Here is a 20,729-nt window from a genome sequence, read left to right as displayed (position 1 = left end):
GAAAGAACACATCTATGTAACTTAATTAAATTATTATACTCTTATAATCATTATATTTTATAATTAGTATCAATTTCATACTAATTTATAGATTACATTTTATCATGAGTATGTACATAGAGGAAAAAACATAGTATATAAGGTTTGGTACTATCCAGAGTTTCAAGCAACCACCTGGGGCCCCATGGTTAAGGGGGACTATGCCATCTCTAACAATAAAAAATACAAAAATTGTATACAGGGGCTTGGATTGTGGCTTAGCATTAGTACACTTGCCTAGCATATTCGAGGCCCTGGGTTCGATCCTTAGCACCACATAAAAATAAATAAAATAAAGGTATAAAAAAACTGTATTCACAAATTTCAAGATGAAACTTGAAAAAGAACACAAATTCTATTCAATCTACATGAAACGTGATTAATATTTTATTAATATTTTGTCCTATAAGGTTGTCATAGTTTTTGCTCTCATCAGCAGTGTGTGAACATGCCAATACCTGGTAGTGATATCTTTAGAAAGAAAGATCCACAAAAAACATTAACGGTAAAGTAGAAAACAAAAAATTTGAATCTCTGACATATTTGAATAGTCAAACCAGCCTTAAAATGCCCTATTTATGAATGTGTTATACATAAAAAAATCTGAGCCTTTTACTTTTTTAAGCCACTGGGAGTTGACATTCCAATTGCTTTCAGTTAAAGGTATTCCTAACTCATACAAAGGAATACATCTGCTGGGCACTGTGGTGCATGCTTGTAATTCCAGAGTCTTGGGGGAATAAGATCACAAGTTCAAAGTCAGCCTCAGCAATTTAGCAAGGCCCTAAGCAATTTAGCAAGACCCTGTCTCAAAATAAAAAGGGCTGGAGTTGTTGGACTCCTGGGTTCCAATGCCAGATGCCAAAAAAAGGTCAAAATTTAAATATATCAAAAGTATCAATTTTTAAATATATATAACATTTGAAACAACAGATTAGATTGAAGTATTTGGACAAATAATTAAGAGAGAGATATTCAGATGTTTATGATAGCATCATTTGGAATGAGAAAAAAACCCTTTTAATTAATTTTAAATATTTATCAGAAGATTAAACATAATGAATTCCATTCATTAGAATATTATTAGTTGTTGAGTACTGTTTAAAATAATGGTATTTAATAATATGTCAAACATCACTTTATTTAAGTGGAAAACAACAGGCTGTAAAAGTGTTATAATGGCTGGGCACTGTGGCACACAACTGAAATCCCAGTGACTCAGGAGACTAAGCAGGAGAATGACAAAGCAACTTAGTGAGACCATGTCTCAAAATAAAAAAAAAAAAAGTACTGGAGATGTAGCTCAGTGGTAAACTGCCCCTGGGTTCAATACCTAGTACCAAAAAAAAGTCTTATAATGCTTTTGTTTCCTGAGTTGTTTGCAATGCGCAATAAATTTTGTCTAAAATTATAACTGTTGCAGAAAAGAAAAATAGCAATATAAAATGTAAAAGACCTAACTTGAAAAACAGCTCACAAAGAAATAATTTTTTTGGAGGGGGAGGAGGGTACTGGGATTATCACTGAGCCACATCCCTGGCCCTTTTAGATTTTTTTAAGATAGGTCTAAATTGCTAAGGGCTTCACTAAATTGCTGGGGCTAGCCTTGAATTTTCAATACTCCTGCCTCAGCCTCCCAAGTTACTGGGATTACAGGCATGTACCAACACGCCTGGCAAAAATAAATAATTTGATTAAAAATGATATTGAGCCAGGTGCAGTCGCATACACCTGTAATACCAGAGGCTCAAGAATTTGTAATCCTGCATTAGCCTTCCCAGATCACTGGCATTACAAACATGAGCCTTCACACCCAGCCAAGATAGATAGAATAGGTATTTGAAACTGTCAAAGCATTACCAAAAAAATTGTTCAAATGAATCATAGATTTCCCTATACAAAAATTACCCCAAAAGCTATATTAAGACAAAGGACAGGACAGGCACAGTGATACATGCTTATAATCCCAGTGACTTGGGAGGTCAAGGCAGGAGGATCATAAACCAGCCTGCCCACTTAGTAAGACCCTGTCTCAAAATAAAAAATAAAAAGATATGGGGATGTAGCTCAGTGGTAGAGCACCCCTAGGTCCAATCCCCAGTACCAAAGTAAATAAAGTTTATTAGCTTCCATATGGATTTTCCTTTCAAATTGTTTCAAACACTTACAAATTGTTTCCCCAAAAGTATTACTTTTGATGCAAAAAAAATTAATTTCATTAAGAATTGTATCTGGGGTTGGGTTGTGGTTCAGCAGTAGAATGCTTACCTAACATGTGTGAAACACTAGGTTTGATTCTCAGCACTACATTAAAAAAATAAATAAAATAAAGATATTGTGTCCATCTATAACTAAAAATATTTTAAAAAAGAAAAAAGGCTGGGCATGGTGGTGGATATATGTAATCCCTGCAACTCAGGAGGCTGAGGCAGAAATTTAACAAGGCCCTTGTTAAATTTAACAATTTAACAAATGGTGCTAAGAACAACTGCATATTCACATGCAGAAAAATGACCCTAAACACTGCCCTTACATTCTTCACAAAAAAAATAATAAACTCAAAAGAGATCACAGACCTAAAATAAATGCAAAACGATAAACTTCTTAAAATACAACATGGGAGAAAAATCTGGATGATCTTGGCTTTGGAGATGACTTTTCGGATATAACACCAAAAGTTTAATCCCTAAAAGAAATAACTGATAAATTGGACTTCATTAAAATTAAAACCTTCTGCTACACCAAAGACACTGTCAAGAGAATGAAAAGATAAGTCATGCCAGGCGCACGTCTATAGTCTCAGAGGCTGGGGAAGCTGAGGCAAAAGGATTGCAAATACAAAGCCAGCAACTTATCAAGGCCCTAAGCAACTCAGCAAGACCCTGTCTCTAAATAAAATAAAAAACAGAGCTGGGAATGTGACTCAGTGATTAAGCACCTCTGAGTTCAATCCCTGGTACCAAAAAAAAAAAGACAAGCCATAAAAATTATTTGCAAATGTCATGTCTGATAAAGAAAGGGCAGTTATCCAAAATATAAAATATAAAAAGAACTCTTAAAATTCAACAATGGAAAAATGAACAACCCAATGAAAAAATGGATGTGATCTAAATGGATACCTCATCAAAGAAGATATACAGACGGTAAGTAGACATATAAAAAGATGTTTAGTATCATATGTCATTAGGGAACTGCTATTTTTATTATGAATGTGATACAGTGGATTAAAACAAATTGAGGGCCAAGAACGGTGGGAAGCCTGTAATTTCAGATACTCCAGTGGCTGAGGCAAGAGAATCAAAAGTTAAAGGTTCCCCTGGACAACTTAGATCCTGTATCAAAAATAAAATAAAAAACAGTGGGGATGTAGCTCAGTGGTACAATTCCCCTGAATTCAGTCCCCATACCCCACCAAACAAAACTGAGGGAAGTTGGTCTACACTGAAGATAGTTAAGGGTTCTTATTGAGAAAGAAATGTTTTTACTGTTCTTTGCACAAGTCACATAGGTTCTATATATGGAATGTTTTTGCCAATTTTTGATGTACCAATTTAAGAAGAACACTAGCAAACTACATGGTATTACAGTATCTGGCTAGCTTAAATGTAGCAGGAGTTAACAGAAAGTTAACAGGAGACAAGTACAACATGCTGCAGGTATTGTACCCTCATGTGAGGAAATGCCCAAATGAAAAGAAAGCTCCTCAATATCTTAAGATCTTTTGTGTACAAGATAAATCAGCCCATTTTGATTTGTTCAAAGAGCCTAGAACCAAGGTGAAGAGGGGAAGTAATATGGGCCCAATAAAATTAAGAATACTCATACTTAATACTATCCCAAAAGAATGGAAATTTTCTAAAGAAACTAGATTTCCATCTGTTTGCAAAACATTTTCTTGCAATAGAGACAGACTTAAACTGTTAATGTCCTTTCATGACACTCTGCAGAGCCCTAACAGGTTCACAGTGTATTAAAATAAAGCAGCAGTTTCAGAAATATTCTGACACTTGAGTAATTTAGAAAGCTGGGGAAGTAAGATCGAGATGAAGAGGGGTAGCAGAAAGTAGACATCAACTGAGGCTAAAAAGGGAAAAAAAGTTCATCTCAATCTTTGATTGCTTTAACCAAAGGAACAGAAACTCACATCATGGTCTGCTCCCCACAATTCATCAAATTTATAATACAAACCTAATCATATCCTGCACTTATTATTACTCTACCAGTCATTTTTACCGCAGTTTCCATGAAAGAACTAAGCTCTAATGCCCAGGGCACTTGATATATATAAAGAATTAACTTCTTCCCTGCATATCTATAATGGTACTGGTTATAACATATTTAAGATAATTGGGAAAATGGCCAAATTATTTTGTGTTCTTTAGTTAAGATAACCCAGGAGGGGGGCTAGGGTTGTGGCTCAGTAGTACAGCACTTGCCTAGCACATTTGAGACACTGGGTTCAATCCTTAGCACCACGTAAAAATAAAATAAAGTTATTGTATCCATCTACAACAACAAAAAATAACCCAGGAAAGACCCAGAAGAAAATAAACAATGTAATCTATCTGACAGAAAAATTCTCAAAAATATAACCTCCATGAGTACAGGCATCTGATTTACCTTGTTCAGAGTGTTTACTCAAATCATATGTCTGAAGAAATGTACAAAAGAATGGAGGTCCAGAGGCTGAGGCAGAACAATCGCAAGTTTGAGGCCAGCCTCAACAATTTAGCAAGGCCCTAAGCAATCCAGTGAGACCTTAATAGTAACAATAAAAAGGGCTGGGGATGTGGCTCCAGAGGTTAAGCAACTGTGGGGGTTCAATCCCTTGTACCAAAAAAAAAAAAAAAAAAGAAAGAAAATAAAGGTATGCAGAGTATATCTAGTCAGTCTCTTCTACCTCAGTTTTCTCACTCATCCTTTCCTCTCTTCTGTTATGAAGGATAAGGTCCCTGTCTCTCCTACTGACTCATCCTCTTGATCCATCTCATCTGCTCTTCATTTTCCTGAGGCCTAGCCCCACCTATCATCTCCTTATTTTTACATTTTCAGGCTCTCCCTTTCCACTGGTAGTTTCCCCAGCATCCAATTATTTAAATTTCTCTTCTTACACACACACACACCTTTCTATTCCATGAAGTGACTGTCCTACTTTTATGCTTATCTCCATAACTTAAAAAGTTTAGTCTACACATGCTGCCTATTTACTCCTTCTTTATTGAAATTCTTCTTAGAGGTCTTGATAATCGCTTAATTGCTAATTTCAGTGATATTATCTGAATTCTCTGCAATATTCATTCAGATTGATGATCATCCCCTCTCCTCCCTCAGACTTTCTCTAGTGTTGATTTCTCCTACTAATCTTTCTAACCAGGTTCACTGGCTTCCCTTCTTCATCCAACCTATTGGTTTATCTGTGGCCTTCCTTATCACCTATACTTTTCTCCCTGAGCACTGTTCATCTTTCATGATTTATAAGCCACTTCACTCCCAAAATACATCTACATCACCGACTTCTTCCCTGAACTCTAGGCCTATATTTCTAGCTATTTACTATATATTTCTACATGGCTGCTCTACTAGTACTCCAGAGTAACCTACCTAAAACCAAATTGCCACTTCCTACTATAAAATTTGCCTAACTCTCTAGACTGGTACACAGCATCTACATTCTCAATATCCTCTTCAATTTCTCTCCTATCCACCTCCCAAACCAAAATTTCAGCAAGTTACTATTTCACCAGTACAGTATTTCTAATATCTATTATCTCCTTCTCTCCATTTCCATTGACTTAAGTTGATAAACAGTTATCTACATTCTCAGAATGTGAGTTTTCTCCTGCATTGCCAAATCTAAAAAAAATAAATAAATAAAATAAAAATATATAACAACATTGGGCATTGGGAACTGAACTTAGGGGCGCTTTACCACTGAGCACTTTTTTTTTTTTTTTTTTTTGGAGACAGGGTCTAGGTTGCTGAGGTTGGTTGGCCATAAACTTGCAATCCTCAGGCATGCACCATTGCACCCAGTAATCTTTTATCTTCTTGACAACTATCATTCTAACTGGAGTGAGGTGTTATTTCACTGTGGTTTTGATTTATATTTCCTTAATTAGCAACAGTGCACATTTTTTCATATACCTGTTGGCCATCTGTATATCTTATTTTGAGGAATGTCTATTCAGGTGTTTTGCTCATTTTTTTTAACTAGATTGTTTTCTTGCTATAGAGTTCCTTATATAGCACGGACATTAACCCTTTAATGTCTGGTTTCCAGATCTTGTCTCCCACTATGTAGGGTTTTCTTCACTATTGTTTCCTTCCCTTTGCATTTGCTTCTTAGTCTGATGTTCTCTCATTGGTCTATTTTTGCTTTTGTTGTCTATGCTAGATATTTGAGGTCACATTAAAAAAAAAAAAATCACTGACCAGAATAATGTGAGATTTCCCCCTTTTTCTTCTAGTAGTTTCATAGTTTGGGACCTTACATTTATATCCTTGACTGGCTTTTGTTTGTATTTATTTATTTTGGCAATACTGGAGATTGAACTTAGGGGCCAAGTGCATATGCTAGGCAAGTAAATCTAATTACTGAGTTCCATCCCCATCCTTTTATTTGGAGACAGGGTCTTGCTAAGTTGCCCAGGCTGGCCTCAAACTTGTGATCCTGCATCAGCCTCCCAAGCAGCTTGAATTATAGGCTTGTGCCACCCACCATACACAGCCCTTCATCAACTTTGAGTTAATTTTTGTACATGGTAAAAAGGTCTAGTTTCTTTTCTTTTTTTTTTTTTTTTTGTAAAGAGAGAGTGAGAGAATGAGAGAGGAGAAAGAATTTTTTTAATATTTATTTTTTAGTTATCGGCGGATACATCTTTCTATATATGGTGCTGAGGATCGAACCCGGGCCGCACGCATGCCAGGCGAGCGCGCTACCCCTTGAGCCACATCCCCAGCCCAAAAAAAAGGTCTAATTTCATTTTCTGCTTGTGGATATTCAGTGTTCCAACATCATTTGCCTATGTATTCTTGGTATCTTTGTTGAAAGTCAGTTCTGTTGTACATGTGGACTTATTTCCAGATGCTCTATTCTGTTCCATTGGTCTACGTGTCAGTTTTTAAGCCAATATCACATTGTTTTGATTACTACAGGTTCCTGGCATATTTTGATACCAAATAGCATGATGCTTCCAGCTTTATTATTTTTGTTCAGAGTTGCCTAGGCTATGCAAGATTTTTTCTGATTCTATACAAATCTTACTAGTGTTTCATATTTCTCTAATGAATATTATGGGTAGTTTGATGAGAATTTCAATTAATCCATAGATTGCTTTTGGTATGGACATTTAAACAATATTAATTCTTCCAATCCATGAACATGGGATATATTTCCATTTATATCATCTCTCATCAATGTTTCAAAATTTTTAGTGCTAAGATCTTTTACTTCCTTAGCTAAACTTTTTCCTAAATTGTTTTCTGTAGCTATTGTAAATGAAACCGTTTTCTTCACTTCTTTTTCAGATAATCTGTTGTTAGTACACAGAAACACTACTAATTTTTGTAAAGTTGTTGTGTGCCTGCAACTTTACTGAATTATTTTATACATTCTAACAGTTTATTTGGTAGAGTTTGAGGGTTTTTAAATATATCATTAGCAAACTAGGGCAGTTTAACTTCTTCCTTTCAAATTGGATTCCTTTTAGTACTTTCTCTTGCCTAAAGCTCTAGGTAAGGGCTTCAGTAATTCCAGTACTATTCCAAACAGAAGTGGTAAATATGACAACCACAAGAATGGGAAGTTATATCCATTTATGTATAATACATCAAAATACATTCTACTGTCATGCACATCTAAAAAGAATTTTTAAAAATCCAGGAATTTAGATTTAAAACTTTAAATTTTCCTATCATATAATGAATATGAAGACATAAAAAAATGTGGGCACATAATGGTACCCAAAGATGCCTACATTCTGCTACCTGGAACCTGTGAATGTTAGGATACATGGCCAAGAAGAATTAAGATTGCAAATCAAGGTTAATAATCTCACTGTAAATGTGAGGGATTATCCTGTATTATCTGAATGGGCCAAATGTACCCCAAATTTCCTTAAAGAGGGAAGCAGAAGAGGCAGTCAGAGAGGTTTGAAGATGCCACCCTTCTGGCTTAAAGATGGAAGGAGCCATGAGTCCAGAAATGCAGCAGATTCTAGAAGCTGGAAAAGGTAAGGAAACGGATTCTCTCCTAAAGCCTCCAATAGGAGCCTGCCAACAGCTTGATTTTAGCTCAGTGAAGCCAATTTCAAGCTTCTGGCCTCTAGAAGTAAAGGTTAATAGAAGTGTTATTTTAAGCCACGAAGTTTGAAATAGTTTGTTTATAGCATAAACAGAAAAATGTTAGTCCATTATGTTGCTACCTAAGAGTATGGCTGAGACAGAGTAATTTATAAAGAAATTTATTTATTTACTTATTTATTTTTAAAGTGATGGGACTGGGGTTGTAGCTCAACGGTAGAGTGCTTGCCTCACATGTGTGAGGCACTGGGTTTGATCCTCAGCACCACATAAAAATAAATAAACAAAATAAAGGCATTGTGTCCATTTACAACTAAAAAAAATTTTTTTAATATGGTAAACATGGGCATCCCTGTCTTGTTCCAGACATTAAGAAAAAGCTTTCAACTCTTCCCTATTCAATATATTTACTGTGGTTTTGTCATCTCTGGCCTTTATTGTGTTGAGGTTTTTTTTCTTCTAGACCTAATTTCTTGTGTTTTGGTCATGAAGGGATATTGAATTTTGTCAAATATGCTTTATCTGCATCTATTGAAATGATTTTATGTTGGTGAGATCACTTCTACTGAGTTTCCTATGTTGAAACATCATCATTCAATCCTACTTTGTCAGGGTGAATAATCTTGTTAATTTATTGAATTTGGTTTGCTAATTTTCTGTTGAAGATTTTTGCCTCTATGTTCATCAAGGGTATTGGCCTGTTTTTCTTTCTTTCTTGTATTCTTGCCTGATTTAGGTACCACGGTGATATTGGCATTCAATTTTCATAATGTTTGAGAAGAACTAATGTCAATTCTTCTGTAAATGTTTGGTAGAATTCAGCAGTGAAACCATCAGGTTCTGGACTTTTCTCTTGGGAGACTTTTTATTACCAATTTAATCTTCTTACTCATTATTGGACTGTTTAGATTTCTTTTCTTCATGATTCAATCTTGGCAGGTTTTTCATATGTCCAGGAAATTATCCATTTCTTCTCCATCTTTCAAAATATCTATACAAGCTGGGCACAGTAGTGCACACCTATAATCCCACCAAAGTAGGAGACTAAAACAGGAGGATGGCAAGCTTGGGGCCAGCCTAGGAAACTTAGCAAAAACCTGTCTCAACTATTGTAGGACAACAGTTACATGTATGACTGCATATTTGGTGCAATGCTACATCGTGTACAGAGAAATGAAAAGGTGTGCTGCAGTTGTGTACAATGAATCAAAATGCATTCTGCTGTCTTATATACCTAACTAAAATAAATAAATAAAAATTTTACAAAAGAATCTGTCTAAAAAAATTTTTTTAAAGGGTTAGATATGTAGCTCATAGGGAAGTATCTATAGGTGAGATCTGAAACAGGAAAACAAAATTCTACATAACTGTCAAGACTCTTCATAAAATGTCTCTGCTGGATTAACAAAATATTGTGACTGGAGCCAGGGAAAGTGATGCACACCTGAAATCCCAGCTACTGAGTAGGCTCAGGCAGGTTTTCAGTTTCAAGGCCAGCCTAAGCAACTTCGAAAGACTATCTCAAAGGCTGTGTGGGGCATTGGAAATGCAGTTCAGTGGTACAGCACCCCTGGATTTAAGTACCAAAGAAACACACCCACACACACACACACGTTTATATTTACATATATAAATACACACACACACACACACACACACAGAGGGGGGGGAGTGAATGGGAAAGAATTACCACATAATTGTAACTGCATGCTTTTGTTTGACTTTCCTTCAACAAATAATTACCACTCATACACTAGCAGGCTGTCTCTCCCTCTGTAGATGTTCTCCCTTAAATGTGTATTCCTTGCTTTACCCCAAAGGTATCTCTCTTGAGATTACCCCATTTTCCTTGGCTAGGTTATCCACTTTCCTAAATAAATCTGTCTATACTTTTGACACATAGAGAGAAAGATACACCACTATCAGAATTGTTCTTTCCTTGTGGTATTCAGCATTAGACTTTTAAGCCTCATAAGGACCATTTCATTTTGCTATATTATCTCCAATGCAATACCCATTATCAATAAGCACACACAATAAATTATCTTTTAAAAATGGAAGTACTGGGGCTACAGGTATAGCTCAGTGATAGAATGCATGCTTTGCAAACATAAAGCCTGGGGTCTGATCTCCAACACCAAAATAAATAAATAAATGTATTAAAGAAAAAGAAATGATTATCAAGACAGTCTTAAGTGTTCTGACTATAATCAGTCTCTATTAATTCATGATTCTTTCCAGGAAATATCTGGTTCTAAAGAAAGCTTATTCTACATAAAAAGAAACAGTAACCAGCAAAGAGGTGAGGGCTCCTTGCTATTCCTAAATTCCAGTACTGGCTTTACTATAATGCAAATCACTTCTATTTGGTACTTAGTTTCCTAATCTGTAAAATGAGAAAGATAGTGAGTGTCCAGGATTCCTTTCAGTTTTATGACTCCACTATTTTGTGTAAGGAGATCTAGAACATCAGTACCATCAAAAGTCATTAACAACTGGAATCTGTCTGAAAGAGAACCAAAAGAGGGCTGGGGTTGTGGCTCAGCGATAGAGCCCTTGCCTGGCGATCCTCAGCACCACATAAACAAAATAAAGGTACTATGTCCATCTACAATTTAAAAAAATTAAAAAAGAGAGAACCAAAAGAACATTAAGTAGGTTCAATTCATATATTAGGAGAAATAAACAAAATACTCTGGGGAAAAAAGGATTATCATCACGTTTCTTCAGGACTAGGGAGTGTTGTAGTTCAGTGGTAGAACATATGCCTAGCACATGTGAGGCACTGGTTAGACCCTCAGCACCACATAAAAATAAAATGAAAGTACTGTGTCCATCTACAACTAAAAAAAAATTTTCTTCAGGACCAATATGTAGAAAAAATCTTTTCCTCCGCGTGGTTCTAGGGAAGAGAATGTAAAACAATAGGTAGAAGTTAGAGTGAGACAAGTTTCAATTTAATTAAAGGTAAAATAAGTATCAGACCCAGTTAACCTAGGAGGTAGTAAGATCCTCTCCAAAAGGAACAGAACTCAGGCTATCACTTGAAAGAGATTCAGGTGTCTAATGATAAAATTGACCGAAGATACCTTCCTTCAACAGGGAGAGAGAGGAGGGATAATGAAATACTGGGGACTGAAACGGAACAAATTATCTTCTATGAGTATGATTATATCAAATGAACCCCATTTATATATAATATACTAATAAAATCACTTTTTTAAAAAAGATCTTTCTTCATAGCTCTTCCTTTTCTTCCTTAAATCCAATAGCACTGACAATTTCCATTTTCTCACTGGGCACCTTCTCAGTTCACATGTTACTAAAGCCTGTTCCTTCACTAGAGCACATAAAACTATTAAAAATTTGGGTTTTTTTGGGTTTTTTTCCAGTACTAGGGATGAACTCAGGGACACTACCACCACTGAGTTACATCCCCACCCCACCTTTTTTTTTTTTTAACTATTTTTTATTTTGCAAAGGGTCTTACTAAGTTGCCACGGCTGGCCTGGAACTTGGGGTCCTCCTGCCCTACCATGCCAAGTCACTGGAATTACAGCACACACCACACTGGGCTTATACATGATTAATTTCTATTCCCCAAACACACATTATCTGGCACAACAGTACCACACAAAAATAAACAATAAATGCCTAGTAGATATTATTATAAAGACTAAACTCATTATTGTTATAACGACTATACAAGAACATATCAAATTTCACGCAATAAACAAGGCACAGCCAGGCAGGTAACAAACGCTTGTAATTCTGGCAACTTGGGAAGCTGAGGCAGGGGGCCAGCCTTGGCAACTCAGTGAGATGCTGTCTCAAAAGAGAATAAGGAGTAGGAATGTAGCTCAGTGGTAAAGCACTCCTGGGTTCAATCTCCAGTACCACAAAAAAGAAAAATTAAAAATACTGGGGAGTGATATTGGCTCAATTATATTGTGTGCATGTACAAATACATACCAAAATTCATCACCATGTACAACTATAATGCACCAACATAATATGTAGAGAAAAAATAAGCATATATGTATATGTGCAGAGTCTTATAAAAGTAATGCATATGTTTACATACATAAATTTGAATATTATCATTCCCCATAATCCCACTCCCAAAGGCTCACCTCCTTTATAAAGGTTGTATTTCTATTCTTTCATTATTGTCTTCTATATTATAATACTAATTCAATTTTCACTCAGTGACTACCATGTATCAGGTACCATTCCAGATACAATTAAAAAAAAAATACAGAAAACTGATTTAAAAAATAGATAAACTACACTCAGTAGCACATGCCTGTAATCCTAGCTACTCAGGTGACCAAATGCAAGGATTATTTGAATAAATAGTGTTAAGACAACTGGCTGTCCATTTGGGGCAAAAATAAGCTCATATCCCTATGTCACAGCAAAAATAAACTCCAGATGTAGACAATTTCCCGCAGCAATCTACGAAGCTGTTTGTTTACAAGCAAGTTCTGCTGTAGTAGCACTTCAATGAACTCTGTCCTGTAAAAAGCCACAGTTTTGTCCTCTTCACCCTGGTCTGGATCTCAGTTCTGAAAACTGCTTCTTCTAGATATGCTCCTTCCTTGCTCTTCCTCAGCCCTGGAAAAGTGGCTACTCCTCTCTATTATTACTGCTTTCTGTAAGATTTTCTTTTCTCTTTACCAGGTAATCTGTTAATGATCCTTTATATTAAACTTCCACTGTTTAAACTTAAAAATAAACTCCAGATGAATTAAAATACTAGACAAATGACAACTATAAAGGTGTAGAAAGAGATGTGAGGTGGACAGCAAGAGAGCTGGGGAGGCCTTCCTCAAAGAACAAGAAACTCAGCACCACAAATGAAAACAATGGTAAGATCTACATAAAAACTGATTTCTGCAGAATAAAAGAAAATAGAGATAAACAACAAACTTGGAGACCAAAATTTCTAAAACATACAGAAAAGCTAATATAGTTTACAAAGACCACCTTAAATTAATGTGAAAAGAACAATCCAATAGGGGGAAAAAAAAAAAAGGCTGGGCATGGTGGTACACACTTGCAATCCCAGCAGCTCAGCAGGCTGAGGCAAGAGGATGAGTTCAAAGCCAGTCTATGCAATTTAGCAGGGAACTGAGCAATTTAGTGACACCCTATCTCAAAATAAAAAATGTGTTGGGCATGTATGTATTATATGTCAAAATACATTCTGCTATCATGTATGACTAAAAAATAATAAAAATTTAAATTAAAAAAAAAATGTGTTGGGGATGTGGCACAGTGAATAAGCACCCCTGGGTTCAATCCCTGATACAAAAAAAATAAAAAGAAAATAGATTTAAATTGCCAATTCATAAAAGAAATAAAGGTGGCAATAAGCTAAAAATATGCTATAATTAACAATATAATCAGCCAAGCCAGGTGGCACACTTCTGTAATTCCAGATACTTGAGAGGCTGAGACAAGGGGGAATCCCAAATTCCAGGCCAGCCTCCACAACTTACTTAGTGAGACCCTGTCTCCAAATAAAAAAAATTTTAAATGTGTGTGTGTGTGAAGCGTGGGGCGGGGGGGTGGGGGAGACCACGACCCACATACCAATATGATTACTAATGATTAGCAAAGTGCAAATTACAAAGTTAACATGTCATCTACCTGCTTAAAACCTACTTAGAGAATGGCTTCCTCTACAGCTCTAAGGATAAAAGGCCACACAGGCTAGCCCATGCCCATTTTACACACTTGTTCTCTCTCTCTAGTCCAGGCACACAGACCTTTCTTCAGTTCTTTTACTCATCCTGCTTCCTCTGAGAAAGGGACTCCTGTTCATCCATTATATCTCAGATTCAGGACCACTTCCTCAGAAACCTTTCCCAACCTCCCCTCAATGAGTCAAATACCTTCCTCAATTACAGGCATCATAATACTATGTATATCTCACAGTTGTTCGAGCTAAAAACCTTTAGAATTCCTTGACTCTGCTCTTTCTCTTCCACCCCATATCCAATGTATCAGAAAACCCTATTGGCCATACTTTCAAAAAGTAACTTCCATCAATACTTCCTTCTCCAAAACCCAACATCTTTTTCCTGGATTCATGCCTCCCTTGTTTCCCTATTACCTTACTGCCGATCCAGCAACCAGAGTAATTTTTTAAAAACTTAAGTCAGATCATATCACTCTTCTGTTCAAAACTTTTTCAATGGTTCCCCATAGTGAAAGCCAATACTTAATATTGCTTCTAGGGCCCTACAAAAATATACCCCTACCTCATTGCCTCTCTGATCTCAATATCCTATTACTTTCCCCTCTCTCATCACCATTCTGGTCACACTGATCTCCAACATGGCAGACATGTTCCTTCAAGGTATTTGCAAAAAAATAAAAAAGATCCCTCTGTAACACTCTTTGTCCAGATTCCTTCAGTCTGCCTCCTTCAAGTGTTTGCACAACTGTCATTTTCTCAGTAAGATTACCATTATACTCTATTTAAGGCCAGCCCCACCCATTCCCTTTATTCTGTTCTTTTTTTGTTTCTATGCACTTTTCACCTAACAATCCATCTTTCATGTTTGTTGTTCAGCATCTTTTTGTCCCACTAGGGCAGCATTATTATCTGTGTTACTCACTGAGTGCCGCAGTCCGGCTGCAGCAAAATAACCGGGGGGGGGTGACGAACAACTTGTGTACGTTGATACAGCAGGAGTAGGAGCCATTTATTGCAGGACAGGAGCAGTATTTATACATTCCACACAGCTTATCTAATTAGCATAAACTAGATACATCAGTCAACCAATAAGGAATCTCCACACTTAATGGCTCGCTTTTGTTACTTCTTAAACCATTCCCTCTGGCATTTTGCCAGGTACCATCCAGACTTGTTTACGAACTCTAACATTCCCCTGGCAAAATGCCAGGTGTTATTTTGACTTGTTTACAGACTCTAACAACTGAGGTATTCCAAATACCTAGAACTGTGCCTGGAAAGTAGTACACATTCATATTAATTGAATAAATAAATGGTTTTATACCTATGAGATCTCTAATTAATGACTAAATCATTCACACGTAGGAATAGGGACTAGGTCTGGTTTACTTCATCCCTGCATTTCCTAGAGACTAACAGAGGGCTTGGCATGATGTAGATACCCAACTACTAGTTAAATGAAGAATACTACATTTTTTAGCTAGGTGTGATGGCATACACCTGTAATCCCAGTGACTTGAGACTGTGCCAGAAGGATCACAAGTTCAAGGCCAGCCTGAGCAACTGAGCAAGTCCTTGTATCAAAATAAAAAATTTAAAAAGGGCCGGGTGAAATAGCACACACCTGTGATCACAGCAGCTCAGGAGGCTAAGGCAGGAGGATCATAAGTTCAAAGCTAGCTTCAGCAACTTAGCAAGACCCTGTCTCTAAATAAAAATACAAAAAAAAAAAAAAAAAAAAAAAGGGCTAGGGATGTGGCTCAGTGGCTAAGTGTCCCTGAGTTCAATCATTAGTATCAAAAAAAAAGGCTGGTAGATTACCCCTGGGTTCAATCCCCAATACCACCAAAAAAAAAAAGTATACTTTAAAAAAAAAATCAATCAGAAAATCCCAGCTTTTGGGAAATACAGGAGGGAGACCACAAAATCAAGGCCTGCCTGAGCAACTTAATGAGACACTGTTTCAAAATAAAAAATAAAAGGCTGGGCTGGGCATGGTGGCATGCACCTATAATCCCAACAACTGAGGAGGCCCAGGCAAGAGGATCACAAGGCCAGCAACTTAGTGAGGCCCTGTCTCAAAAAATAAAAAAAAGGCTGGGGATGTGACTCAGTGGTTAAGCACCCTTGGGTTCAATCCCCAGTACCAAAAAATAATAAATAATAAAGGGCTGGGGAGGTGGCTCAATGGTAAAGTACCTGAGTTCCACCTCTTGAGGTGGGGGTGAGGTAGTGGGGTTAACAAGGATGAGACAGACTTATAATCCTGACATGGAAGTGCTCCATATAGTCTAGCAACTCAGTCAGAGGGTGCTGGCATCAAAGAGTCTATTTGAATTCTGGGTCCCCTATTTACTAGCTGTATAACTTAAGGCATATTTCTTTAACTTCTCTGTTTCAGTTTCCTCATCACTAAAACAGAAGCAATATCCACTTCATTAACATGAAGATTTCCTGAGATATTACCAACAAAGCTTATATAACATTCCATGGTCATTTACATGGTCCATGTACAGGCAAGTAATTATGATGCTAACATTTGTTAAGTGAGACAGGCAAGTTGTAGAACTATGTATGCAAGCCATGTCCAGCAGGGATAAAAGGTTGCCTGAGTCTATGTAACTAACAGAAAACTTATTGAGTGGTTACCTCTGGGAAATGAAGGAAAACATACTTCTACTTTTTAATATATACATTTTTTCTGATACATAAAAGCATAAAAGTTGCACATATTAAAAGCGTACCATGGGACTGGGGTTGTGGCTCAGTGGTAGAGCGCTTGCCTAGCACCTGTGAGGCACTGGGTTTGATTCTCAGCACCACATATAAATAAATTAATAAATAAAGGTCCATCGACAATTTTTAAAAATATTTTTTTAAAAAAGCATACCATGTCACATTTTGATACTTGTATGTAATGTGAAATGTTTAAATCATTTTAAACATATTATCTTTTACTATCATTTATGGTGAAAACGTTCAAAATCCTTTCTATATACACACATACTTTTTTTTTTTTTTTTGGTGCTACATCCCAGTCCTTTCTTTTTTCTGAGAATTGAACCCATGGACCCTTTACCACTGAGCCATATCTCCAGCTTTTTTATTTTGAGATAGGGTCTCACTAAGTTATCCAGCCTGACCTTGAACTTGCCGCCTTCCTAACTCAAGACTCCCAAGAAGCTGAGTTACAGGCCTATGCCACCATACCTGGGGGGCTTGCTCTCCCCAGGCCCTCTCCTCTCCCCACTATATATATATATATTTAGTTGTAAACGACAGAATACCTTTATTTTACTTATATTTATGTAATGCTGAGGATCGAACCCAATGCCTCACATATGCTAGGCAAGTGATCTACCACTGAGCTACAACCACAGCCCCCATATATATGTATTTTTAATGGAGGGATTATAAAAAATAGAAAGCTTAAATAAAGTAATGAAGTAAAATTAGAATAAATGCTTCTAAAATATAATTTAAGGTTAAATTAAAATATGAAGATTTCTACAATCTGAGTTCTCAAGGGAAAACAAATTAATCAACTGAAATATGACTATTACAATTACCATTAATCTAAATTAGTAAACTAAGATGAACCACCCAAAAAAAAGCAAGACTTTTTCAAAAATCTATAAAATAAGGAATTAAAGAGAAATTTTAATAACATTTCATCCTATCGATTTACACACAAATCTACTCTTTTCTTAATCCCATGAAAAGAAATTCAATATATTTCAAAAAGGAAAACAAATGTCATAAAAGACAATTGCTTTTGAAATGGAATAAAAGCAAACAAAATCAAAGACTAAGCAGTTACCTTTTACTGTCGGTTTCATGCAAAAGAATTCTGCAATAGTTTTGTTTTTTAAATCAGCAGAAGCTAGGAAATTCAAGTGTGCTTTTGACCAATGAGTTCAACTGCAGAGAAAAATTAAATCCCAAGATGAATTGTGAAGCAGACAATGATACAAAGCACTCAAAACACAGGAAATTCTCTCCTTTTGTGAACAGTAGCTGTAGCCACCCATTTACTACATTAATTTATAATAAAAACTGCAATTCATGCAAGCTAAATCTCATCCAATAGTCATAAGATTTGAAAAATAGGAAATAAACCTGCACTAAGAATAGCAAGAATACAAGATTTCCCAAAGCTAATGTTTTCCTAGCCTCTTTCAAGTGCTTAGTCACTTCTGTCTATTTACAAGGAAGACCATTTCACATCTTGAAAGAGGCAGAGAATTTAGATCACAGACTGTCATGTCACCTGAGCTGCCCTAGCCATTTGTTTCCATGCAACTCAAGAGAAAGCAGAAGCAGCAAGGCATACCTAGCACCCCAGATCAGAGACAGAAGCCACTGAGCTTTCTCTGTATTCTGCCTCACTCTGCAGTATCAAAGGTTTGTCAAGTGCTAAGTTTTCTTCCCTGGCATCAAATGCAAAAGGTGAGGAATAAATTGTCACCTGAAAACATCCTAGGTTTCCTCGGACAGCCCACCAGACATGCCTCCCTTCTCCTCTGCTGGAATAGAACCAGCAAGGTGATTCTTATGTCCACTTTGGGTGCTGGACATCTTACCTTAGGCAACTAATACAACCCAACATTTCAGGCTAACAGGCTTTGGAGTGCAAAGAGAGCAGAAGCCTTAAAATCTGATAACACTGTTTCCAGTTCCCCAAAGGCAAGAACAAACACTAAGGTTTTCATGAAAGGTTATTACAAGAGACTACCCTGGGCAAAGCAAATTTTTAAGTAGCTTCTATGCCAAGCACCGTATCTCAACATTCTACTCACACTCAAAGATGCTAGGCACAAAGGTCGATTATACATTCACTACATAAAGGAGGCTCTTGACAAAGACTAAGCATATTCTTTCCAAACATAACTCCAAGTAGTAAATTCTGGGTAAATGTGGTCAATCTCTGAAGCAGAACTTAGTCTACTTCCCTGAGAGTCATGAAGGGCTCTGACAACTAACTTGGATCATTCAGGATGAGGCTCTATTTCCTCCCAAGAACATAAATGCTATAAGAAACAGCTGGGCTGGGGTTGTGGCTCAGTGGTAGAGCGTTTGCCTGGCCTGTGTGAGGCACTGGGTTCGATCATCAGCACCACATAAAAATAAAGGTATTGTGTCCATCTGCAACTAAAAAAAAAAAAACCTGGGTGCGCACCTGTAATCCCTGCTCCTCTGGGGGATCTTCTGAACCCAAGAGGAGGTCAACCTGAGTAAGAGAGAACCAGATCTCTTTGAAAATAATAATAGGGCTGGGGGTGTGGTTCAATGGTAGAGCACTTGCCTAGCAGGCATGAGGCCCCGGGTTCAATTTCCTCCACCACAAAAATATTTAATATTTAATAATAAACATTTCTCAATTTCGGTATTCTCATTATTCCTAACACTCTCAGAAAAATACAAAGCTATCGGTTAAGTAAATAATGTTACCATCTTAATAAATAAAACAGGCAGAAATTAACCTCATCTGAATATACTGAGGCTCTAAGAGGATAATATGGTCAGAGTTTGTTAGTTAAGGATCCCAAGCCCTAACATTTAACCATTAAGGAACACTGCCACTCAAGGAATGCTACTAAATCCATTTACTGATCCGAACTAGTTGTATGCCACAAAACTGGGTGCAAAGAGCGTGGACTTGGGAGGAGGGAGCTGGTGTGAGAGGATACATCAGCACAACCAAGATTTTGTTGTTGGGTTGTTTTTTTTTTTTTTTTTTTCCTTCCATTAACGAATACAGCACATGTTCCCGGTCTCCATCCTCCCCACGGAACCCACGTGCCGGTCGCACAGCAGCTTCCTCACCACGTTCCCCTGCTTCTCCCAGGTCCCTGCAGCCTCCCCACGCCCTTCCCTCGGCCCGCCTGCGGGTGCTGCAGCCGAAGCCTCTCGCCCCCTCCCCAGCGACGGCCGCCCAGGCCCCCGCGCCGCCTTCGCGCGCCGCCCGCGCCTGTCCCGCGCGCTCCCGCCTCCGCCCGGCGGGGTCACCCCCGGGGCCTGCGCACGCCCTTCCCGCCGCACGCCCCAAGGTTCCCCCGCGACGCGGGCGCCGGGCAGGCCGCGCCCGCCGCGCCTGCCATGGTGGGCGCCTCACCGTCAGGCTGGGGAGCCGGGCCCGGCTGCGCCATGGCCAGGGACCGGCCTCGGGGAGCGGGGATGGGCGGGGAAGCGGCGTCCCGGGATGCCGCGGGCTCAGCTGGCGGAGGAGGCGTCGACCGAGCCGCCGCCGCCGCTGCCCAGGGAGGAACCGCTAAGGCTGGAGCCGCCGGCGCCGCCACAGCCGCGGGCAGAGACGGACCCGAGCGCCGACCTCCGCCTCCTCATCCTGACAGCGGGAAATAAGCAGTGCGCAGGCGCGGGGGGATGGGGCGGCACGTGACGTTGGCCTGAGGGGAGGGGAGGGGCTTCGGGAGGGTGGGGGTAGCGCGGGGAGGTTAGGCTCTGGAGTGGAGGGGAGGGGTCGATAGACACGGCACTGGAGGGAGGTTTAATACAGAGGAAGAAGTGAATTTGCAACTCCGGCGGGAAAGGCTCGGCCTCCGGGAGGGTCCGCTCCCAGCACTGAGGCAAAAAAGAAAAGGACGAGAAGAGACCGAATGGTGGAGAGTAAATCAATCCTCTATCTCCCTAACTGTGTGACCTTGGGAGAGTCACTTAATCT

At 38.2% G+C, this 20,729-nt stretch overlaps 1 protein-coding gene across 3 annotated transcripts in view; it reads right to left on the bottom strand.

The window, feature by feature from the left end:
• The window catches only part of Rabep1 (rabaptin, RAB GTPase binding effector protein 1), a 113,509-nt gene extending 93,122 nt beyond the window's left edge, over positions 1–20,387 (bottom strand). Inside the window, exon 1 of one of the 3 annotated variants that reach the window (XM_046424999.2) lies at positions 20,163–20,387. In XM_046424999.2, coding sequence (XP_046280955.1) covers positions 20,163–20,196 — 34 coding nt within the window. In that variant the 5' untranslated portion in view covers positions 20,197–20,387. Of the gene's footprint in view, positions 1–17,867; positions 17,979–20,162 lie in introns of those variants that run through there. The other 2 variants (XM_046425001.2, XM_046425000.2) reach the window with 2 other exon arrangements.
• Positions 20,388–20,729: the final 342 nt, after the last annotated feature.

Source organism: Marmota monax, unplaced genomic scaffold, assembly GCF_021218885.2.
Source record: "Marmota monax isolate L192 unplaced genomic scaffold, Marmota_monax_Labrador192_F-V1.1 WCK01_AAM20220418_F8-fsc00218, whole genome shotgun sequence".
Lineage (NCBI taxonomy): Eukaryota > Metazoa > Chordata > Mammalia > Rodentia > Sciuridae > Marmota > Marmota monax.
Note: the sequence above shows the minus strand (reverse complement) of the source record. Positions and strands in the feature narration are given on the sequence as shown.